The sequence below is a fragment of the Cervus canadensis genome, chromosome 2 (genome assembly GCF_019320065.1).
Source record: "Cervus canadensis isolate Bull #8, Minnesota chromosome 2, ASM1932006v1, whole genome shotgun sequence".
NCBI classification, from domain to species: domain Eukaryota; kingdom Metazoa; phylum Chordata; class Mammalia; order Artiodactyla; family Cervidae; genus Cervus; species Cervus canadensis.
The window spans coordinates 95,551,131-95,576,590 of NC_057387.1; the positions used below are offsets into that span (position 1 = coordinate 95,551,131).

Below are 25,460 nucleotides of genomic sequence, written 5' to 3' on the forward strand. Positions count from 1 at the left end.
AATTAATTAATAACTTGTAAAAGTATTAGTATAGTGCTTAGCTTTTCTAAAACTAGAGTTCTCTTTCCCTTCTTCCTTGACCTCTCCCCTTTTTTACATCTTATCAATCATCATCCCCTGACCATTTTGCCTCCTTTCTATTTTGAATCCATTCACCTCAGGCGAGTTCCTTCTGCTATCATCATCTTTTGCCACAACCTTCTAAACTAGTCTCCCTATCAGTCTTGTTCCTTGCCTTGCATCCATATTGTCCGTATTGCCAGAGAGTTCCTGTTAAAATACAAATCTATTTTTTTAACCATCTGAGCAATTTTTAAGTGTACAATTCAATAGTTAGTATTAAATATGTTTATATTGTTGTGCAACAGGTTTTTGGATCTTTTTCATCTTGCAAAATTGAAATTCTGTACTATTAAACAACTCCCTATTTCCCTCTTCCTCCAGTCCCTGGTAACCACTATTCTATTTTCTGTTTCTATGATTTTGATTACTTAGGTACCTCAAAAAGTGGAATCTCTCAGTAGTTGTCTTTCTGTGACTGGCTCATTTTCTTAGCTTAATGTCCTAAAGGTTCACCCATGTTGTAACGTGACAGGATTTCCGTCCTTTTTAAATCTGAATAATATTCCATCACAAGTATATACATACTATATTTTACTTACCTATTCATCCATCTGTGGAAATTTGGGTTGCTTCCACCTGTTGGCTATTGTGAACAATACTGCTTTGAATAAGGGTGTGCGTGTGTCTCTTAGAGACCCCGTTTTCAATTTCTTTGGATGTATACCAAGAAGCAGAATTGCTAAATGATATAATAGTTCTATTTTTAACTTTTTTAGGAACCACCATATTGTTTTCTATAGTTATTGTACCATTTTACAATCATACCAATAATGCACAAGGGTTCTAATTTCTCTACATCCTTGTCAATGCTTACTGTTTTCTTTCTTTCTTGTTTTGAATAGTTGCATTCTAATGGGTATGAGGTGATAACTCACTGTGGTTTTGACTTGCATTTCTCCATTTCTCATTTGTTGCAGAGACCGTCCTTTTCCCTTTGATATACATGAGGGTTTATTTCTGGGCTTTCTGTTCTATTCCGTTAGTCTATATGTCTGTCTTTATGCCAATACCACAATGTTTAATGCAAAGCTAATTTTGTTTTTCCTTTCGTAAACCATTTTATGGATCCTCATTGCCCTCAGAGTAAAGTCAGAATGTCTAATCCCGGTCCTCATCATCTCTCTGTCCTCACTACTTGTTCTTTTCTGTTGGTTCTTGTCTCAGTTGTATACTGCAGCTGTATTCAACCTCTTTCTCCTTCAGTTCCACAAATGAGATGTGACCTTTTTCACCTTTGGGTCTCTGCTCCAGCTCTCCCTCGGCCTAGAACACAATCTTTCTATCTCCCATTGGCCTGGCCAAATCCTATTTAACCTTCAGGACTCAGCTTAGATATAACTTTCTCTGGGAAGTCTTTTCTAATCTCCCAAGATTAGTTAGACATCCCTCCTATATGCTTCCATAATACCATAGTATTTATGATTGACTTTAATTTACTTTTTGCTTGTGTATGCAGCAAAGTAATCTTACATGCTAGCAAAGTAACGCTCAAAATTCTGCAAGCTAGGCTTCAGTAGTATGTGAACCAAGAACTTCCAGATGTTCAAGCTGGATTTAGAAAAAGCAGAGGAACCAGAGATCAAATTGCCAACATCCGTTGGATCATAGAAAAAGCAAAAGAATTCCAGAAAAGCATCTACTTCTTCTTCATTGACTATGCTACAGCCTCTGACTGTGTGGGTCATGCTTTAGCAAACTGTGGAAAATTCTTAAAGAATAGAAATAGCAGACCACCTTACCTGCCTCCTGAGAAATCTGTTTGCAGGTCAAGAAGCAGCAGTTAGAACTGGACATGGAACAACAGACTGGTTCCAAATTGGGAAAGGAGTAGGTCAAGGCTATATATTGTCACCCTGCTTGTTTAACTTCTGTGCAGAGTATATCATGTGAAATGCTTGGCTGGAGGAAGCACAAGCTGGAATCAAGATTGCCAGGAGAAATATCAATTACCTCAGATACACAGATGACACCACCCTTATGGAGAAAGCAAAGAGGAAGTAAAGAGCCTCTTGATGAAAGTGAAAGAGGGGAGTGAAAAAGCTGATTTAAAATTTAACATTAAAAAAACGAAGATCATGGCATCTGGTCTCATCTGCTGCTGCTACTGCTAAGTCACTTCAGTCGTGTCCGACTCTGTACGACCCCATCCCTGGGATTCTCCAGGCAAGAACACTGGAGTGGTGCCATTGCCTTCTCCGCAGGTCTCATCACTTCATGGCAAATAGATGGGGAAACAATGGAAACAGTGACAGACTTTATTTTTTTAGGCTCCAAAATCACTGCAGATGGTGACTGCAGCCGTGAAATTAAAAGATGCTTGCTCCTTGAAAGAAAAGCTATAACCAACCTAGACAGCATTTTAAAAAGCAGAGACATCATTACTTTGCCAACAAAAGTCCATCTAGTCAAAGCTATGGTTTTTCCAGAAGTCATGTATGGATGTGAGAGTTGGACCATAAAGAAAGCTGTGAGTGAAAGTTGCTCAGTCATGTTCGACTCTTTGCGACCCCATGGACTATATATACAGTCCATGGGATTCTCCAGGCTAGAATGCTGGAATGGGTAGCCTTTCCCTTCTCCAGGGGATCTTCCCAACCCAGGGGTTGAGCCCAGGTCTCCCACATTGCAGGCGGATTCTTTACCAACTGAGCTATCAGGGAAGCCCAAAGGAAGCTGGGCGCTGAAGAATTGATGCTTCTGAACTGTGGTGTTGGAGAAGACTCTTACGAGTCCCTTGATCAAACTGGTCAATCCTAGAGGAAATAAGTCCTGAATAGTCATTGGAAGGACAGTGCTGAAGCTGGAGCTCCAATACTTTGGCCACCGAATGTGAAGAACTGAAAAGAACTTAGAAAAGACTCTGATGCTGGGAAAGATTGAAGGCAGGAGAAGAAGGGGGTGATGGAAGATGAGATGGTTGGTTGGTATCACTGACTCGATGGACATGAGTTTGAGCAAGCTCCAGGAGTTGGTGATGCACAGGGAAGTCTGGCATGCTGCAGTCATGGGGTTGCAAAGAGTCAGACATGACTGTGTGACTGAACTCAACTGACTTTGTATGTAGATTATAAATTCCTTGAGGTCAGGGTCTGTTTTGTTTGCATTGGCCTCCATTGGTTCCTTCATAGTGCCTGACAATGATAACTGCTTATCATATTTGTTGATTGATTAAATGAATAAAAAAATCAGTGGCATTTTCTGGCTCATAAGTATTCTGTGATTACCTCATTGATTATAGTGTAGTTTTGTAACCTTAGTGGCTTGTTAGAATTGCTTAGGAGTTTTTTTTTTTTACAAAGTACAGATGCCAGGACCTCACACAAGGCCTATTGAGTTAAAGTCTTGGGTGAGACCCAGGCATCTGTATTTGAAAATAGTAGGGCACCAGAGGTTATCTAGTGCCAGCTAGGGTTAAAACATGGAACTCAAAATAAACTCTTAGCCTGGTATCCAGTCGTCTGCTCTAGCCTGCCCTGTTTTCTTCTAGTTCTCTTCCTCCTTAACAAGTATTCTATAATTCAGGCAAACTAGGCTTTATGTGTTTCCTAAATGAAGTGTGTGTTTTCCTGTCTCCTTATTCATATTATTTCTTCAACCCAGAATACTCTTTTCTTTTATCCTATGGAAATCTTCCCCCTCTTCAAGGCTTGGCTCAAAGGCCACTTATTTCTGCATAAAACCTTTCCTGATTGTTTCCTTGCCATTGCTACACCTCCCTTAGGTAGTCAAAATGTTTTCCTCCATTGATCTTCTTTTACAGTTGTTTTTTTTTTTTTTTTTTGGTACCTCTCTTATACATTTCACCATGTATTGAAGTTATTTTTGCTTTAGTTTCCTTGCAGCAGTGTAAGCTCCTAGAGTAAAGGAGGAAAGGTCAAAAGACTTGTGTGCAGATCCCTATCTCAGATCCATTGAATAGCCAAAGGCAAGTTAGTTAAATTCTCTGGGCTTGGTTTCCTCATTCGTAGAAAAGGATGACAAGAATGTTTGAAGATCTTGCAAGGTTCAAATGAGGTAACTGTGAAAGTGCTTTGTAAAATCACTTGCTGGTTATTATATAATGGCAAACATGGTGTCTTACTTATCTGTATTCCTAATCTCCCAACAGTACCTTATGTTTAGAAGATACTTTTATAGGTATTGGCTGAATGATTGAATAGGGAGGAAAGGAAGCAAACAGTAAACATTTTATGTCATCAAAAAAATGAAACTGAGAAAAATCTTCCAGTGATTTTTAGTACCTGTACGAATGCGCATAATTTTTGCCTCATGAATGGAATAATTTCTAAATGGCTTCTTAAATTGTTCAATTGTAAGACCTCTTGCATTGTTATCCTTTTCTTCTGTAACTTAAATAATCTCTAAATGGCTTCTTAAATTGTTCAATTGTAAGACCTCTTGCATTGTTATCCTTTTCTTCTGTAACTAATTTACTCAGCAATTTCTTTTCTACCCAGACTAGCTAGTCAGTCAAATGTGTTTCTGATATGCTCAGAAGGAACAGAACTGAATACTGGACTTAGAGATAAAACAATAGACATTACTTGCCCAATAAATCTTTCAGTCAACTAAAGTGTTTGGGTGAGGAAATATTTTAATTTTTTTTTAAAATATTTTAATTTTTAACCAATAATTTGTTGTACTTGGCAGTATCAGGTACACTTTTTAAAAAATAACTTTTTTTCTGATTCACTTTTTAAAAAATAACTTTTTTTCTGATCATAAAATCACACATGCTCATTAAAGAAATAGCTAATATTTCTAGAATGTGAAGTTTGGCATGCATTTTCTTTTTTCACCCTGTGGCAACTTGACAACCCTATGAGATGTAGACATTATTGTTGCTATCTTATATAAAAAGAAGCTGAGAATTAGATTAAATAGTACCTGAAAAACTCTTCTTTCATTTTATCTACTTAGCCCAATTTTCAAGTCTTCGTTTAAATTTTCATTATATTGGCTTTTCCTAATGGTTCCCCCTGCATCTAGATCATTAGACTATTATTCTCTTTGATAGTACTCTTCCCTTATTCATTGTAGCAAATATCATAAAATATATTTCTTTATTTATTTGATGTTTGTTTATTGTCCCTCTCCCATATATCAATTCCAGCAGGACTGGGACCATGTTCTGTTTTGTTTACCATTAAGTAGCAGGTCATTGAAGAGCATGGGCTTGGTAGAGGAAGTGGTGGACCTCCTGCCTCCTAGTACAAAGTTACTGCCTTTGTATTAAGCTCAGGATGCTAAAAACCACATTCTTAGATGTTGGAAAGTTGGAGTGTTAGTCAAAGGGCACCACAATTAAGGAGGACAGTTGTGTTTAGTGTGATTATTCTCTTCCCTAACTTATTACTTTGGCCCCTAGGCAAGGATGTTATGGAAGGACTTCAATTGTATGATGTGGAGTTTAGCATGGACTGCCTTTCATGTCTATCCCACCATATTATATTGTTATTCCATACCCTTGGGCATTGTTTTTTTGATGAGTATCTTTGAAAAAATTATTGATCCATCCATGAAATCAGGAAGGAGAATGTACCTATGTTGATACTGACTAACTTATCCTGTACATAAATTCATAGAAATACTTTCCTGGGAATACATAAAAGATAAGGAAACACTCATGAAGATTAGAGAAAAGAATATTAAAAATTTGAGAGATAGTGGCTGGATCATACAGGGTCTTATAGACCATTGTGAAGATTTTGAATTTTATTTTAAATACAGCAGAAAGCAGTTGAAAGATTTTAGATAGGAGAACAGTAGGATGCAATTTGCATTTAAAAATAGCACTTTGGCTGCTGTGGAGAATAGATTGTAGAGGGACAAAAGTGAGGACAAGGAGACCAGTGTGGGGAAACATACAGATTATATGAGAGAATGTGGGTAGCTTGAACTGGAGTGGTATCTGTGAAGATTTTTAAAGGTCTCTTTTAGAAATAGAAATACAAGGTCTTGTGACTTTGATAAGAAAAAGAGTAAGGAATCAAATGAGGCCCATTTTCTAGGTGAGTGGTTGTTTCATTTACTGAGATTTGGAAAATTTGCAGAATGCTGATGGAATGCCTACTCAGCCATGTATGTGTTACCTGGGATTTTTTTTTTTAACATAACAATCAGAATAGTCTGTCTGTTGTGGAAGACCAGACTCAAGTCTTTGAGCTTTTTAAAGATAATACATCACTGCATCTTAAAGCCCTTCCTTGGACAAGACCTTTTTGGTCTAAGCTCTAAAGGCTGAGGTAGCTGATGAGAGTAGATTCATGGAGAGTGTAGAAGGGATCTCTATATGTAGATAAATGGTTGGAGATGCTTAATATATTCATTAATTCAATTACCTTTTATTGAAGCTTACACTGATCTAGCAATGGCATTGAATCTCAGTGAACTCAAGAAGTGAAGTTAATTGTGCATTAGAACCTTCTGAATTTATTTGGAAGAGGTTTCAGAATTCAGCAGCTTGGTCATTCTCTGCTTTTAGCCATTTAGAAAAATTTCTTAGAATTTAGCATCCCCAAAACCCCTTTGAGTGATATATCCAGATCTGCTGCTTTGTTTGAATTGAGAGTTGGCCTTAGACCAGCGTTAGCTGCTTCTCAGAGAGTCCAGTGACTGATAGAGAAAAGATAATTTGGAATATGTTGATAAATCTAGACTTAACTTCACTTGAGATTAATCATCTCATTTTTCTCATTTACTTTCTCATTTTTCCTGTGTGGCTTGCAGGATCTTAGTTCCCCAGCCAAGGATCGAACCTGTGCCCCTGCAGTAGAAGCATGGCATCCTAACCACTGGACCACCCAGGAATTCTCTACTCTGTCTTTACAGAGGGCACATAATTCCAACATCTGAGATTGTCTGAAACCAAAGAAAAGGCTCTCTTTCTTTGCAGCTGTAGATACTTATATATACATGCATGCTCAGTCGCTGTCATGTCTGACTCTTTGTGACCCCATGGGCTATATATAGCCCACCAGGCTCCTCTGTCCATGGGATTATTCAGGTAAGAATACTAGAGTGGGTTGCCATTTCCTCCTCCAGGGGATCTTCCTGACCCAAGGATCAAACCTGTGTCTCCTGTATTAGCAGGTGGATGGATTCTTTACCACTGAGCCACCTGGAAAGCTCGCTTATGTATACACCAGACCTCGAATCTGTTTTCTCTGCAGTTGAACCAGAACTGGCTGACTCCTCTTTGCCCACCCCTTCCTTTGCTAACTCCAGCTAGTCTTTGTGAATTTTTGTGATCTTGTGGGTAATTAGTTACCTGTTTAACCCTTAGCCTTTAGGGGAGACTTCTCCCTGCACTTGGAGTGACTGTTGAGTTGGGAAGCTGTTTTCCACTTAGCAAATTGGAAACATTTCCCCCCTTTCTGCCCCTCTACCTACCATTTGCCACTAGAAGGTACCATTTGGGCTTATAGTTTGCCTCTAAATTTTTCTTGACTTTTTTCTTATCCATAGGCCAAGTTGTGTGTTGATATGGACAGAAGAGGTGAAAGAAATGACTGGCTCATTTGATAATATAATCTCCTTTCTCCCCCCTCTCCTTTTTTTTTCTCCTTTTTTTTTTTAATTGGAGGATAATCACTTTACAGAATTTTGTGGTTTTCTGTCAATCATTAACAAGAATCAGCCATAGATGTCCTCCCGAACCTCCCTCCCATCTCCCTCCTATCCCTCTCAATCCCTTCTAGATTGTCACAGAGCCCCTATTTGAGTTCCCTGAGCCATACAGCAAATTCCCATTGGCTATCTATTTTACATATGGTAATGTAAGTTTCCATGTTGTAGTCTCCTTTGATATAAATCATCTTAATTAGAAATGTAAACCTCTTTTGGTTTCCATTTTCATTTTGTCCACTGTCGAGCCCTTACTCCTGAGATCTGGTGAAGGGGGAAGCAGGATCTGTTGTCTTCCTTAACAGATTGCTTTGTTCACTGTGAGCTCAATCACAAGGTAAATGTCAGAGGTTCCTGTCTGAATCTGGAAAATGTGAGGTTGTAGTAGATGTGGGGTAGCAAGTTGGAGAGAAGAATGCTTTTATTTATTTTTTAAAATTTGAATTAAAAATTTTTTTTAATTGAAGTATAGAAGAAAGCTTTCAAACATGACCTTAATAACTGTCACTGGTGAAGATATCATGGAGGTAGGGATAGGAAAGCAGACTGGATAGAGTAGTTGGGAGACCTAGGCTGATCTTAAATCATGTCTGAGACCATTGATTGCTAGTAGAGCTTTATGGGGCAAAGAAAATAGTCTTAGTGTTATCTTAGTTCATTTCTTTGAGAAGATTTGTTTTACAGATTTATCTTTTAATGTTTACTTTATTTAAACAAATTTGATTTTGATTATGAGATGTTTACAATAAGAGTTAAAGATCTGTGGGAAAAGCTTAGTCATACTTTTTTGAATCTTGTGGGTAAACAGTCATTTTGATGTTTATAGTAGTTTATGTGCATAGAAAAACACTTGTACTACTTCAGGTGCATTAAACAAACATGTTCTTAAAGTGGTGAACGGGTTATACTTCGTGTCTGCAGGAAGTATGAGGAAAGAGTGAGTGGTATCTTTATGGCCTCTTCTAACCTGGTTTTTTCAGCTACTGATAAATACCCTCTCTAATTTTCAAAGAGAGATCTTAGATATATATTTTAAGTCCATGTGATTCTGATCACTTTAAGGAGTTTGCTGATAGAGTGGTCAAAAGATCCTCAGAATTTCCTTCCCCTGAGTGGCCAGACAGGCTGTTTTGTATTTTGCTTTGTGTTTATTGCTACCATGGTATCTGCCACATAGTGTTTGCGTGCTAAGTTGCTTCAGTTGTGTTGACTCTTTGTGACCCCACAGACCTTAGCCCACCAGGCTCTTCTGTCCATGGATTCTCCAGACAAGGATACTGGAGTAGGTTGCTGTGCCCTTCTCCAGGGGATCTTCCCAATCCACGTTTCTTATTCCTGCATTGTCAGGCGGGTTCTTTACCACTAGTGCCATCTGAGAAGTGTTCAAGTAAGCATTATTAAATGTTTGTTTTGCATGATATTTATCAGAAAATTCCTCTAAAAGCACATCTCTCTTTTTGATCTTAAATTACAGTAATTACAGAATTGGGAGGGCTTCTAATAGAAGAGGGAACTTAAAACCTGCCTCTATTATTTAAATGTACCTAATCATTCATTTATTAATTCAGTGATTTATTATTTACCTTACTGGATACTGGACTTACAAACTTGAGAAAGATCTGGTCCCTGTCATCACAGTTATGTTGCAATATGATAAGCATGGTTGAAATATTGAAATACATACAGGGGGCCCAAGAGGCACAAAGAATGGGGTGGGGTATCAGGAAATGCTTTCCAAAACAAGCAACAAGTTGGGTTTAGAAGGATGAATAAGAATTAGCAAAGCTATGAAGGGGAAGAAGAGTATTCTGCATAGTAATTAAGCACATATGAAAACAGAGAGAGTTTAACATTTAAATATTCTGCAGTACACCTTGGGTTCCCTTTCTCTTTGACTCAGTTCATTACCGCTGACTGCTTGAGTCATGCAGGTCCCGGTGGACCTCCTGGAGTGGAGGCTGAACCGTGGCAAACTCAGGCCTTGGCAGATGTGTGGATGTGCACTTGTGTGGTGGCTGTGGAACCTCAAGCTGAGAACAGGGGGCTCCTTTGGAGCATGAGCCTCCCACAGGGCGCTCTTGGGATGCCTGTCCCGGAATTACCCAGGGCAGTAACAAAGCTTTCTTTTCTTCTTTAAACCAAGCCAGCAGGATGGGATGTCTGCTAGCCTTTGTGTTTGGAGCCAACCAACAAACATACAGTGACCAGCACAATGGCATTGTTGGGCTTCAGTGAAAAGTAGGTCGGGGCCCAGGCCCTCCTCTGCAGAGGGCCCATCCAAAGAACAGAGGTTGGACAAGCCTCTGATTTGGCTGTTTGGTATTGATGCTGGTTTCTGATGGGCTTCTGACTTACTTTTGGTTTGTAAGATTGTAGGATTTCTTCCCATTGTTTCTATCAACACCTCTATTTGGAATCTCTGAGTTGCCTTTGACTCTTTTCCCTCAGTTCTCATATCTACGACTCAGTTGCTAAATCCTTTAGATTCTACCTCTGTTTATTCTAACTCTAGCCTACTTTTTCATGCCTGTAATAGCACTGTAAGTCAGGTGTTTGGTCATCTCTCATCTGGGCTGATGGAGTAGCCTTTAAACCTCAGGCAATGGCACCCCACTCCAGTACTCTTGCCTGGAAAATCCCATGGACGGAGGAGCCTGGTAGGCTGCAGTCCATGGGGTCGCGAAGAGTCGGACATGACTGAGCGACTTCACTTTCACTTTTCACTTTTATGCATCGGAGAAGGAAATGGCAACCCACTCCAGTGTTCTTGCCTGGAGAATCCCGGGGATGGGGTCGCACAGAGTCGGACACGACTGAAGTGACTTAGCAGTAGGAGGTTTAACCTTCTCCTGTTAACACCTGTTAACACCATGAGCTTTCTAAAATGTAGTTTCAGTCACGTATTAGTTTCCTAGGATTGCCATAACAAAGCACCACAAAGTAAGTGGCTTATGATGATACAAGTTTATTCTCTCATAGTTCTGAAAGCTTGAAGTCTGAAATCAAAGTGTTGGCAGAGTCTTGCTCTCTCTGAAGGCTCTAAAGGAAGAAGAGCCTTGCCTCTTCATGGTTTTTCTTGGTGTTCCTTAGCTTATAGACACATCACTCAGATCTTTTCCTCCATTGTTGCCTGGCATTATCCTTGTATGTCTGTGTCTCCTCTCCTCTTTTTGTTAAGATATTAGATTAAGGATCCATCCTACTCCAGAAGGACCTTATCTTTACTTGATTACATTTGCCAAAGACCTTATTTTCAAATAAGATCACATTCACATGTAATCAATTCATTGAATCTTCATAACTCTATGGGTTAGGTTCTATTATTATTCCCATTTTATAGATGAATGTTAAAGAGTAACCAACCCAGGTCACACAACTAGTCAGAGGTGAGAATCAATCAGAGGCAGCCTAACTCTGCAGTATGTGGGCTTCACCACTATGTTGTACTGCCTGGCTTCACTTTTTAACCTCATTCCTTCTCCCCTGCTTATACTTGATGTAGGGAAAGAAAAAAAAGAGGAATAACTACTAATCGCTGCACTTGGTGTTCCTTTTGCATAGAATGTCTTTATTACTCCCAACCCTGCATATGGGCTTCCAGGAAACAGAACTGAATCCTCAATGGGTGATTAGACAGGCCTAGTGGGAAAAGATATTCCAGGTAATGGGGCCATCAATGTGCACAAATGTGTAAGTAAGCAGGGATCAGATCACCCTTATAAGCAGGAGTGAAAGACTTTGTATGACATGCTAAGGATTGTGGATTTTATCCTAAGAGTAATAGGGCATCAGTGAATAATTTTAAAAGGGGAATGACTTAAGGTTGGCATTTAGAAGGTTAATCTTGGATATATTAAGAAAAATGGATTGGAAGGAGGGCTAAGTCTATTCAAGATGTAAGGAAAAGAAAAGAAGACTACTTCGAAAGCTAGTAGAGTAACCCAGGGGAGGAATGATGATAAGATATTAATAGTGGAAAGAATGAGTTGTGTACTGTGAGCTAAGCTAAGCATGTGCTAGACATGTTAATACTTTGTATATCTTATCTCTTTTTATTTTTCCCTGCCTTTGATTAAATACCAAATCACTTTGGTTCTACCTCTGAGATGTCTCCAGATATTAACCTCTTTTCCATTCTCACTCCCAGTCTTTTTCAGGCCTTTGTTACTTCTCACTTGGATTCCAGGAGCCTCCTAACTTGTCTTCCAGCCTCAATTCCTGACCTTTCTGTGCAGTTTTTACGTTACTGTTAGAATGATATTTCTAAAGCACATCTGGTCATTGTCCTGGGTGAAAAACATTGTTAATTTTTGTATCATTTCTACTACTAGACTGTGAACTAAGGGCAGGGATTGGCCCCACTTAGTTTTATGTTTTCACGTAGTAGGTTTTCAGTATTTCTGTACGTGTATGGATAGAGGTGGCTGGATCTTCCTCGGGACTACCCCGCTAGTTAGGTGGCAGCAAATGATGTCTGTTAGTGGAATGGCAGCACATTCATCTGCCTTAGGTAAGTGCCCTAGCTCTAGGCTATTTGGGTAGATTTTTCACAAAGGAATAATAATTCTTAGAGTTGATATTTTCTCTAGTACCTCTCTGAATATGCCTTTGAACTACTGTTCATAGATAAGTTTGTTTGATTATAGATATCACTACTTTGATAATTTAGAGTTAAGAAAAGGTAACCATTTTTTCTTATTCTTCTGACTGGCTATGATTGGATGAGGTTATGATTAGAATCAGCAGGAATCGAGAACAGGAGTTCTGGGTGTAGTGCATGTTACCTCAGGGAGAGGTAAGTATTGCCTAGTCCTGTTCCAGAATATTCTTTGTATGAACAAGTTTATGTGTCTCTCTGTGTCTGAGTGGTACCATCAGACTCTATAGGGCATATATGGAAAGAGCCATTCTCAGCCTTTTAGGATCCAACTCGGATATTACTTTTTCTCTGAAACTTTCCAAACTCCTCAATATCTACTTTTATACCCCAAGTATTTACCTCTGCTAAAAGGTTATTAGTATTATTTATTTACCAGTGTGTCTTTCATGAACTTCTTTACGGTATAAACTATTTATATATCCACATTTACTATGTGGATGGGACTCTTGTAATCACTGCGGGATATAATGTTGATGTAAATGGACAAGTTCTTACTCTCATATGGGGGTGGTAAGAAGGGGAGGCGGAGAAGGCAGTGGCACCCCACTCCCGTACTCTTGCCTGGAAAATCCCATGGGTGGTGGAGCCTGGTAGGCTGCAGTCCATGGGGTCGCCAAGAGTCAGACACGACTGAGCGACTTCACTTTCACTTTTCACTTTCATGCATTGGAGAAGGAAATGGCAACCCACTCAAGTGTTCTTGCCTGGAGAATCCCAGGGATGGCAGAACCTGGTGGGCTGCCATCTATGAGGTCGCAGAGTTGGACACGACTGAAGTGACTTAGCAGCAGCAGCAGCAGGAAGGGGAGGAGTGCTCAATAAGTATTTGGAGAAATAAGCTGATATTCCTGAGTGGCGAACTGAGTGTGTGCTTACCTGTTCCTTTGATAATTTTCTAGAGTGTTGGCATATTATTTTTTACATACATAGTAATATTGTTCAGTCACCAACACATACTTGTCTATTCAGTGCCTTTTAAGAAACAAGTCTTTAATGAAATCAAGTATCACACAAATGAAATGGCAGAAGCTCTTAACATTTTATTAAACCATGAGTAGGAGAAGCAGGTTTTGGTGTAGGTGAACTTGGGGAACAGTCACTTAGAGGTATTAAGTCCCTCTGACACATTTGATTGGCTGATATTATAGTTTTCTGAACTTGAAAGTTAAAAAGAGTAACAATAAAAATTATAAAATCTTCTCTCTCAGGTAGGTATTTAAATGTGTTGCCAATGCCTACGGTTGTTTTGTGGAGCTCGCAAGGGAGTGGTCTGGAAGAAAATGAAAGCAAAGCAGCTGTTATCCCCAGCCCAGAAAGCTGAATGTGCGGGGACAGTTGTTCTTGCCTCTGCTTCCTACAGGGGGATTTGTTCAGAGCACACACCAGCTGAGTCTGCACACGGTGTTGCTTATGGGGAAGTGGACGTTCTGACTAATGGGCACACAGAGTGTGTAGCAACTTAGAAATCTTCCTTGTTGGCAGATCTCTAACTTCCTTTCCTTATACATGCGAAGGTCTTGAGACATTGAGACGTTGTGGTTTCTGAGAGCCCCAGAGGCTTATCAGCCCCACCAAAGGATTCACTGAAGGCAGGCAAGAGAAATGGGTTATAAACTCCTTTTGGTTTCCCTCTCTGGTCCTGGGTTTGTGCTTTTTTTCCACCTTGTCTGAAAAGTCAGAGCCTAATAGCCAGTGTGATTCCCCACCTTGTCTCACCTCTCTCCTCTGTTCCCCACCCTATGGCTTGGTCTGTGGATTTCTCAGACTTTCAGAGACATTGGAGGGACAGAATAAACATGCGTTTGTCTGAATCAAGAGTCCTGGCTTACCCTGGCCCACAGAGAGTACACATACAGGCTTTTTACCAGTCTTTTCTGCCTGGCCCTCAGTGGGAAACCTGAGTGGCTCCTGAAGTCAGGCCTTCCATGTCACACTGTCATGCCAAAGAAGTGGATTACAACCTTGTCATACCTTTTTTACTCTCAGAGCTAGAGAAATTTGTCTACATGATTAGCTGTCAGCTTCATTGCCCCTCTATAGCTTGGAATTTGCAAGTTCACTTTCCTTTTAGCAAATGGGCACCTCAGATGTGAACCGTGAACAAATTCAACTGGAGTGAAGAGACTAAGGTGCTATGCTAATGCCGTCATTATGCTTTGTTTTGAGATTTTCAAAGATGGATTGTCAAACAAGATGAAGCAGATCAACAGGTTTCCCTTTTGAGAAATTTGGCGTATTTTTAGCCATTCTCTGCCTTGCCAAACCTGATCTGCTTCATCCAAGGATCTGAAATGCTGTCTCATGCTGCCCCCAACTGGTTCTTTTTGGTACTCATGTTACCACATCAGAGAATCTAAGATTATATGGAACTTCTATTTTTTTTTCTTAGCACTTTCATGTATTTGTATTCAATTCTTATAATAACATCATGAGGTATATGGATCATGGATTATCATACCTATTGTATAGATGGAAAAACAGAAGGAAAGCCTCATTAGTCGATTTGTCCAAAGTAAAATGGCTGTTAAGAGGCAGAGTTGGACTAAAATTCAGTTTTCTTGTCTTCTCTCCCATTAGGTTCCCTAGTCTTTTGTAAATCCAATATCACCCCCCACTCCGGAAAGATATGAAGTGCTTAAGCCTAAGGCTTAGAGGCTTAGAGGAATTTGCCCCTTTTTCTTCCTTGGAAGGAGGAGGGAAATAATAACATCATGTGACGTTTGAGTAAATTCATGAATTTAATTAGCAAAAATTTTTGAGCTCCTGTTCTGCATGAGGCTCCCTGGTCCAGGTGCCACAGCCTCTAACTCTCTAATTTAATATAGGGGTAGAGTGTGAACTCTGGAGCCAGACTGCCTGAGTTTGAACCCTGGCTCTGCTGCTTAATAAGTGGGTAACCTTGAACAAGTTGCTAAACCTCCAAATACCTCTTGTAAAATGAGAATAATAGTACACTTACCTTAGGGTTTTGTGAAGATTAAATGATGTAATTAATGGTAAGTCCTCAGAGTAGTGCCTGGCACAAAGTAAGCACCAGCTAAATAAATACTAGCTGCCACTGCTATTGTTGTTATTATTATCTCTGTATGAATAGACTTACTTGCTTTTTAAAAAAAAACAAAACAAAGCAGCTCTTTGTGGGTATGTAGGAATGACAGACAGCCAGATTTCTTGAATGAGTACATCTTCATGTAGTTTCCACTTAGCCTTGTCTCCTACTCACTTCTCAATGCACTTTGGTCTTATTCTGGTCTTAACCACTTTACTGAAACTGCTCTGGCCATGGTTGCCAGTGACTTATTTATTTATCTGGCTGCATTGGGTCTTGCCACACGCAGCATCTTCTGTTGTGACGCGTGGGCTTCTCTCTGGTTGTGTCCCATGGGCTCCAGGGTGTGGGCTCAGCAGCTGAGGCACAGCGTGTGGGATTTTCAGCTCCCAGACCAGGGATTAAACCCTCATCCCTTGCAGTGGAAGGCAGATTCTTAACTACTGGACCACCAGGGAAGTCCCGCTGGTGACTTCTTAGAGGCAAATTCAGTGGACACTTTTCAGGCTCATCTTACTTAATCTGTAGCATTTTGATACTTTTGATCATTTTCTCTTTTGGAATGTTCTCCTTCTTTGGCTTCTGTGGTGACATTCTTGCTTGGTGATTTCTTCCTCTGCCTGCTTCTGTAAATGTTCCAGTTGTTTGGGATTCTGTTAATTTCCCACTTTACATGTTAACCCCTGGGCAATCCCATACATTCCTTAGCCTCAGTGACTACTTCAGCTCAATGTCATTGCCTCCTAAATGTTAGTCTCTAGCCCAGATTTTGCCCCTCAACTTCAAACTGACTTGGTATAGGGTATCTCCACATGCCCTTAAGCCTAGCATGTCTTAGTTGAACTCCCTGTCTTTTAACATTGCCTCTTCTAAAAACCTCCTCTCCCTATATTCTGGATATTTAATAATGGCACACAGGGGCCAATAGCCTGCAATCAACCTAGGAGCTTTTCACTGTTCTCATCCTCCTCATCAAGGCGTTCATCAAGTTTTTTTGACTTTGCCATCTAAAATCTTGAATCTTGCTCTGTTCCAATGCCTCCACTATTGGCTCAACTCAGGCATTCTTCCTTCACCAGGATTACTGCAGTAATTTCCTAACCTATTTTCCCTTCTCCATATTCTCCACTCTAATCCATCCATCATATCATTACTGAAATAATCTCTTCCTTAAAAAAGCAAATATGAACATGTTGCTGTTTGTCTTAAAAGGCTTCTTTTAAAAAAAAAAAAAAAAAAAGGCTTCTTTTGTTCCCTATAGACAGGATAAAGTCCATATACTTTAGCAAAGCATATCAGCCTCACCTCTCATGCACTCTGGCCATACTGAGTAAATTAGTTTCCTGAATACACCATGTTCTTAACCTATAACTTTATGTCTGCTGCTCCCTCTGTGTGGACTTTCTTTCCTGCTTCCCCAAGTCATCCTTTGAACTCCTCGGTTCCTTTGTGCAGCTTTCTCTGACATGCCTAGATTGAGTCTGTACCTTTACCCTTTGTGCTGTCATACTGTACAAAGCTATCTTTTAGCATTTACTACATGATATTGTTTGTCTATACCCCTTAATAGATTGTGATCTCAAAGGAAGGTGCAGCATCTGCCATAGTGCCTGGATGCAGAATAACTGCTCAGTAACTTAAAAAAAAAAAAATACAGTCTCTGTCTTCTAGGTGTTTACCCTCCAGTAGTTTTACTCCCACCCTAAACGTTGCTGACAAATGGTAGCTGGGTTTTCCTTCTGTTTTGCAGTATATCAACTCTGGAAACCTGGAACAGTTGCTAGACAGTAACCTGCATTTGCCCTGGACTGTGAGGGTGAAACTGGCTTATGACATAGCAGTGGGCCTCAGCTACCTTCACTTCAAAGGCATTTTCCATCGGGACCTCACCTCTAAGGTACGAAGGCTTTACTTGCACAACTCTTTGAGACACTATCTTCCATTTACCAAGAAAACTGCGTTAAGAAACCAGTCATTAATGAGCTTCAGAATGTTGGAGATCTCTTATATATTCAACATTTAATCATGGAAGATACAGCTTATTACCGTGTATAGCTAGTCCTTAGAAAGCCAATCTTGGCTCATAGCAGGTTCCTTTCATTGCTGAGTCCATCAGCACATACATCTTGAGAACCTTTATTCTTAGTTTTACTCACTACTGAATGTGTGTTGCAGGAATAGATGGCACGAGAACACATAAGAGATTCTTGCCCTTTAGGGGTGACAGTAGCAAGGCCGTGTGGGAACCTGCCTCTTTGTATTCTCTCTCATGGTCTCCAGCAGGGGTTCTGTGATTTTTAGTCACTTGAGTACAGGTTTTGGAGGCCATAATGTACTGACCCATTTTCTTTCTGTGTGATTGAGTTTCTGCCATCCTGCCAGTTCCTCTTTGGCATCAGCTGGTCTCTGTAGTATTCTCTTGCTATCCAAATTGCTGTGTGACCAGGTTAGAAAAGAGTTGCTTTTACAGGAAGTTGGCTATACTACAAGGCAGACACCTCAGGGCCAATAGCACAAGTTACCACATGACAAGGCTTATATAAACAGTACTGTTTGTACTACTATATATAAAAAATAGATAACCAATAAGGACTTACTATATAGCACAGTGATTCTACTAAATACTCCATAATGACCCATATGGGAACAGAATCTAAAAAAGAGTGGAGATATATATATATATATATATATATATATATATATACACACACATATATATATACACACACACACATATATATATAAAACTGATTAAAAAAAAAAAACAAAACTGATTCAGTTTGCTGTACAGCAGAAAGTAACATAACATTATAAATAAACTATACTCCAATAAAAATTTTTTTAAAAATAGTGCTGTTTGACCATTCATATGGGAACTGTAAATCATCTAATATAACTTGTGTTCAGAAGCTGATTTAAAAGTCTCCTAGGGAGGTATATGAGGCTTCCCAGGTGACTCAGTGGTAAAGAATCCGCCGGCCAATGTAGGAGATGCGGGAGACATGGGTTCGACCCTGGGTTGGGGAGATCCCCTGGAGGAGGACATGGCAACCTACTCCAACATTTTTGTCTGGAAAATCCCATGGACAGAGGAGCCTGATGGGCTACAGTCCATGGGGTCACAAAAAGTCGGATACAACTGAGCAACTGAGCGCACACACATGCATGCAGGGGAGGTGTATGGATGTTTTATATCTGTCCAAGAATAGCGGTCACTTTATTCTACACCCTCAATACATGCATATGCACATGCATATACATATTCAGGCAGCTCTTCTGTCATGAATGAGGGGGTAAGGAAACCTGTTATAGGAAAAAGTTTGCAAAGGGAACAAAAGCAGGCTGTGCTCTCAGAGCCAATAGACCTAGAGCAGTGAGTCCCTGGCTACCTCCCATTAGAATGGTTTTAGTGTTCTAAACAGCAGTACTGTCCCCAAGGGACCCTGGCCATTGGTTTGTGACTACTACACAGAAAATAGCTTTCAGTAGTGCTCATAGGGCTCGAGGTGTGGCAGTGCCATTTGTAGTCAGCTGCACTGTTACTGAAGAAACCTTAAGATTGGTGGAATCTGGTGACCAGCTGAGACCTAGCTGTGAGAAGTCCTTTATCTTCATTGGTATAAGCAAGAGCTAGACAGCTGGGAACTGGATGGTGGTGTCTTATCCCTTCATCAGCCTCTTCTTCTTCCTTAGAATGTTTTAGAAAGTCAAGACTTAGAAAACTGCACCTGTTCCTGGCAGATGGGTGGGGTTGTATCAACTTAGATACTGTCTTAAGTTGATGGCTTACCTTGGGCATGCAATTAAAATCGAATTGTTGCTTCCTACTCAGAGAGCATCATGTCTTCTAACATGGAGGGATGTCATGACCAGTTATCTGTCAATCACACAGATATTTCCTACAGACCCACATGAGTGTCTTCTGTGCCTGGCACCATGCATGAAGGAATATTTGAGAAAGATAATTTCTGACCAGAGATAGTCTGTTCGCAAATAATTGAAGAAGAGTTCATAGCATTTTATAATTGAGTGTTTAGCTATAGACTCTGGGTTTTCAGTGAAAAAAAATCAGTAAACTAGGGTACCTAGGTTTTCTGGAGAAACTCATCATATTCCATTCTGTGCCCCCAAAATATTTTATCCCATTGTGCTAGTGTGGTTCTGTCTGGGATTGTCATATTGTATGTATTGTAAAAATGACTACCCTTTTTGGCTCTTTAGGGTAAGACCACTGTCCTTTGGTTTTCCTAGTTGATAGTGGGTGTTCCTATGTCAGCTGGTTTGAGATGAGAAACTAGGAATTTAGGAGAAAGAATTCTCTGGTATTATTGGGTGTACTTTCTTGGGTCTGAACTTTAGGGGGTGGTGAGAACAAATGAGTTTGCAACCAGGAGACAGGCTGGGAACTACACTGTAGGGAATCTCAAGTTGAAGAAAAACAAGCAAATTTTATAAGCCAGGCCATCCAGTCTGAGAGACTGTATTTATTGCCCTTTTATCCAAATGTTTCAACTTCACAGTGTTGCAGAGATTAAGGAGAGGTTGTAAGTTCACACCTAGACCAGAGCAGTCCCACCCAGGAGACCTGTGTGGTGGTGACAGTGACCCTAAGAATGAGAAGCCTAAGGGAAAAATAACGCTAAAGGGACAGAGTAGGGCTTTGAAATTTCCAATTTATCTCCTCATTGTCAGCGTTGGGTCTGAGTTTGATTTCTTTAAGTGCAATAAAAGGTTTACTTATATATTAGTGTGTACACATCCAGTTATTTGATGGTTATACTGTGTCTGTGTCTCCCACCAACACATGAGTTTCTCAAGTGCTGCTCTTATTCACCTTTTTACCCCTAGCACCTAACATAGAGCCTGTCAGAGTAGAGACTTCCTGGCCCTCTTTCAGAAAATGTGCTTGACGGCATGGAGGCCAGAACATCTGCTTGAGAACTGAGATTCTGAGTCCCAGATCCAGTTTTATTCCACCTCTTTAAATGACTTCAGTGTTCTTGGGCCCTTAGTGTCCCTAGGCTATTGACATCAGCCCTGGCGTCTCAGACCAGAGCTAATAAGAGGGATCTAAAGTAGTGGGAGTGTGTTTCAGGTGGGTAAATCAGGACAGAGAGAAGCATATGCCACTTTCCAAATGATCCTGGGCCTAGAGTAGTGGCAGAGAAGAACCTAATTTCCAGAGTGCCTACTGAAAGTAGTATTATTGCCTTTGTAGAATTCACACATCAGTGGTTACTGCAACACTGTTTTCAAGAATGAAAAGTCTGTCAGATATAGCTGTTCAGTCTAATTTTGTAACTACTTCTAAGAAACAGGCTGATTTAGGTTTGTGCAGTGGCAATGCTGATTCAACCAGTCCATCCTAAAGGAGATCAGTCCTGGGTGTTCACTGGAAGGACTGATGCTGAAGCTGAAACTCCAATACTTTGGCCACCTGATGCGAAGAGTTGACTCATTGGAAAAGACCCTGATGCTGGGAGGGATTGGGGGCAGGAGGAGAAGGGGATGACAGAGGATGAGATGGCTGGATTGCATCACCGACTAGATGGACATGAGTTTGAGTAAACTCTGGGAGTTGGTGATGGACAGGGAGGCCTGGCGTGCTGTGATTCATGGGGTTGCAAAGAGTCAGACACGACTGAGCGACTGAACTGAACTGAACTGAATGCTGATTACTTAGAAGGAAATGGGAGGTTGTGTGGCTTTAAAAACATTCAGTTCTTGAGCTCCATCAAGAAGTGGCAACAGCCACATGCAGGCTAGAAACGGTTGATACAATTGTATGTGAGCCTTGATCTTAAGGGCAGCTAAGGAGGGCTTCTTTATTTGTTTTAAATATATATATATATATATTTAAATTAGAGGATAATTACAATATTGTGATGGTTTTTGCCATACATCAACATGCATTGGCATTAGGTATACATATGTCCCCTCCCTCTTGAATGCCCCTCCCAGCTCCCTCCCCATCCCACTCATCTAGATTTTCACAGAGCACTGGCTTTGGGTTCCCTGTGTCACACATCAAACTCAAGACAGCGGTTTCAGAGACTGGAGAGAACATGAATTAGAAACAGAGTTGAATGCTGGCAGATGTAAAGAGTGTGTGTTAGGGCACTTTGTAGTCACTTTTTATACCATTAACAGCCTTTTGGAACCACTTATACTGTGCTGTTAGAGGAGATAGAAATTACTGGAACCTAATCTGTACCATCCATGGGCTCCGAGTCAAGTTGGAGATACAGATATGTGAGCAGATTACTTCCCAAGAACTATGGAGAAGGTATAGGATCTTATGGTGGAATGGAGAGGAAGGGACAGGACACATTATAGCAAACCAGATAATCTCCGAATTGGACTCTAGTTGTCTCTGGGACATTTAGGAGGGCAGTTCAATCTCTGATCTCCCTGTGCTGTGAAAAGAAACTTTTAATCTTTCTTGACACATAGAATCAGTACTTTCTTTCTAACTGGATTTATGGAGTGAATTTGTTGGGGGTAAAGGGAGAGAGGTGTTGGCACATGGAAAGCGATTTTTTGTTGTTACAGAAATAGCTTTAGCTTAGAGCTAACGCTTACAAATGGACCTGGCATTTCTCTGTTTAGGTGGTTTTACTCAGTGCTGGTACAGACTGTGCAGCTGTTCTAGGAGACCTCAGGATCTGCTCTCAGGTGTCTCCTCGGGCCCAGTTCTGAAGGGTTTGTGCTGGCTTACAGAAATGCGTTCATGACCACCTCTTGAGTCTCTTGTCAGCTTGGTCTCCATCATGGAGAGTCAAATGTATGATTAGTGTGTGCCTTTCCACTTGCTTTCGAAAGAAGCTTTATTCGTCAGACTTTCACATGACAAACTTTGGCCGAGTTCTTTCTGTATGCCTGCTAGGTTAGAGATACAGAGATGAATAGGATCATTCCCTGCCCTTTGAAGAGGCAGACATGTAAGTCTCTCTGCTACTGTGTGAGGTATTATAATAGGAGTAAGGACAAAGAGGAATGGGAGCCAGGCGGCAGCAGTGCCTGGGCTCCTCTTTGAACCAGAAAAGGTCACCTCTCACCTCAGGGAAGTCTGACTGGGCCTTTCTTATGTCTGCTGCTTACTCCAGGCATACTTTTGAATAAAGCATTCTTCAGCTTGATTTAATGGACTTTGTATCCCTCAGAGCCTGAAAATTAGTCTGGGTTCTTCAGAACCCCACAGTGGTCTGAGTTCATATTTTGTCCTCTGTAGTCAGTCTGTATTGCTGCCATGTCCAAGTTGGGTGAGAAATGCAAGCATTACAGTAGGTGCCCTTGGATTAATCAGCTTTGGAGAGGGGGCTAGCATCCCAGATGAAGGGGTCTTACGGTATTGCCTGCACAAACAGTGATGCCTTCTCCATGGGCCTGGGCCTCTGCTTCTGTCTTAAGACTACATTGTTCCTGCCATGGCCTTGCTGTCTCTAGTGGAAAGCTTTTCAACCAGTTTTTCTGGAAAGGCCAGAATCATTAGTGGGGGGATCCTATTCGAATCAGGAGACCTGCATCTTTACCACTCATAGTTGTAAGCCTCACTTTTCTCATCTTAAATGTAAAAATCTCAGATCTGCCCACCTGACAAGTTTGTTTGAATCACTTGGACTAGTTTATGAATAGTGTTTTATTATTAATTCGTAAGGTACCACACAGGCAGAAGTAGACAGTCTTTCCCTTGCACAAGGGGCTAGGAAATATTCTTGAGGGCACTTTGCTCTTAAGATATTGCTGCTTTGCTGAATCTTTTAGCATATGGCGTACAGCCTATAGCTATAGGAAGGAACTATAGAAACAGACACTTAGGTCAAATTGCTAAGGTTAGAGAGAAGAGAATGCAAAGGATTCTTTGGAAAAGGATATTGAACCCAACCTGAGGGTACAGAGAAGACGTCTTGGAGAAGGTGATGCCTGAGCTGAATCTTGAAAGTTGAATTCTACTTAGTAAGTATTGTGTGTGTGTGCTTAAGTTGCTTAGTCATGTCCGACTCTGTGATCCCATGGACTGCAGCCTGCCAGGCTCTTCTGTCCATGGGGATTCTCCAGGCATAAGTACTAGAGTGGGTTGCCATGCCCTCCTCCAGGGGATTTTCCCAATCCAAGGATGAAATCCATGTCTCCCACATTGCAGGTGGATTCTTTACTGACTGAGCCACCAGGGAAGCCCTGGTGTGCAAGACCTGGGTTTGATCCCTGGGTTGGGAAGATCCCCTGGAAGAGGGCGTGGCAACCCACATTGTGTGTGTGGTGGGGTTATATTCCAGATCACATCAGATGAATAGCATAAACAAAGGCATAGAGACATAAACAGTATAATATGCAGACTGTGAGGCTGAAGTGGTAGAGGATAAGAATTGAAAGCAGAGGAGTCTGATCATATACTGTCTAACTTGGATTTTATCTTCTAGAGAGGAAATGAAGAACCATTGTTGGCTTCTTTTAAATAACAGCTTTTTTGAGATATTACATAAAATAAAATTCATCCTTTCAAAGTATACATTTCAGTGGTTTTTAGTATATTCAATTATCACCACTGTCTAATTTCAAATCTTCTCATCGTTCCAAAAGGAAAACCCCATGACCTGTTCTCCCCTCCCTTCAGCCTTTGGCAACCACTAATATTTTTTCAGTTTCTATGACTTTGCTTAATCTGGACATTTCATAGAAATAGAATCATACAATATATTATTGCTGGCTTTTAAGTAGGTGAGTAACACAGATTTACATTTTACAAAGATCATGCTGGCAGAAGTGAGGAAGGTGGATTATGGAGATCAAGCCTAGCCTAGGCTACAGAGACCATTTGGAATATTGCAGTATTCAGAGGAGGACCTGAATTAAGGCAGTAGTCATGGGGATGAAAAAGGAGGGGGCAACTGGAAAACATTTAGAAGCTAAAATTATTTGGAGTTAAGAGTGGAAAGTCTAGATGAATCCCAAGTTTCTAGCTTAGTAAACTGGGTGGAAAACGGCAGTACTAGCTGACATAAAAATACAGCTAGAGATTTAGTTTTGGGGGGAAAAGATGAGTTCAGGTTTGCATGTATAGAGTTCAGTGTAAATAATACAGATGTCATCCAGATATAGACTGGATGTGCAAAGCTGAAGATTGAGAAATAAAGGTCAGTGCTGAGGATATACATTTGGGAGTCATCAGTACAGAAGTAATTAGAAAAGAAATGTGGAATAGTCTCCACAAGAGAGCACAAGCTGTAGGCCTAGGAGAACCCTGAGAACATCACCCTTGGGGGATGGGAGGAAGGGCCTGCCCTAGAGTGTTCAGAGTAGCTAGAGGTAGAGAAGGAAATCTATAGTATCACAGAAGCCAGGAGAGAAGAATCAGAAGCAACAGAAATAGCCTGTAATTAGCCTTTGATAGCTAGTCTGTTTGCTCCAGGGCCACAATGGCTTAGTCTGTACATGCCCAGCAGATAGGATTCCTGAATCATATATAAAAGTGCTAAAGGAAATAATCAGCAATGTCAACAGCAGCAAAATCAAGTAATATTAAGGACTGGTTATGTCTATTGAGTTTAAAGCCATGGAACTCAGAGGGATCCTCAGAGAGAACACTTCCAGCAGAAGCCAGTGAGGAAGGGGTGGGAGATGAGGAAGTAAAAACAGCAAGTGTTGCCAGCCAGACTTCACTAGTCTAGACCCCACTAAGGGCAGGCTCAGGAGTTTATTGAAAAACCCCATAGGAGTTAATCCTGGTCAGGGTTCCTCCCCATTTTCCTTATCACCTCAGATACAGACTCCTAAAGTTGGCTCTTGTGGTTTTCATAGTCCATCTTTGTCTTTGGCTCCAGTGCCTGGCTGCTGGCTATGGAGAAGCTTTAAGAGAGGCAGGGGTCACATTCCAGATCAGAGGCAGACTGGGCTAGGCAGGCTCACCCACATTGTGGGGCCCTGATCAACCTTACCTTAGCCATCTCTCAGCGGCTCAGAGAAGCTACTACTGTGAGTCACTTCCTCCTGGATGGTTGGTTT

At 40.8% G+C, this 25,460-nt stretch overlaps 1 protein-coding gene across 2 annotated transcripts in view; it reads left to right on the forward strand.

Annotated features, from left to right (window-relative positions):
- TESK2 (testis associated actin remodelling kinase 2) overlaps positions 1-25,460 on the forward strand; it is a 134,271-nt gene that overhangs the window by 103,123 nt on the left and 5,688 nt on the right. The window contains exon 5 of one of the 2 annotated variants that reach the window (XM_043461494.1): positions 17,209-17,355. The exons of the other annotated variant lie outside the window; for it this stretch is intronic. Within the exon in view, the coding sequence (XP_043317429.1) occupies positions 17,209-17,355 (147 nt within the window). The remainder of the gene's footprint in view (positions 1-17,208; positions 17,356-25,460) is intronic. 2 annotated transcript variants of the gene reach the window in all.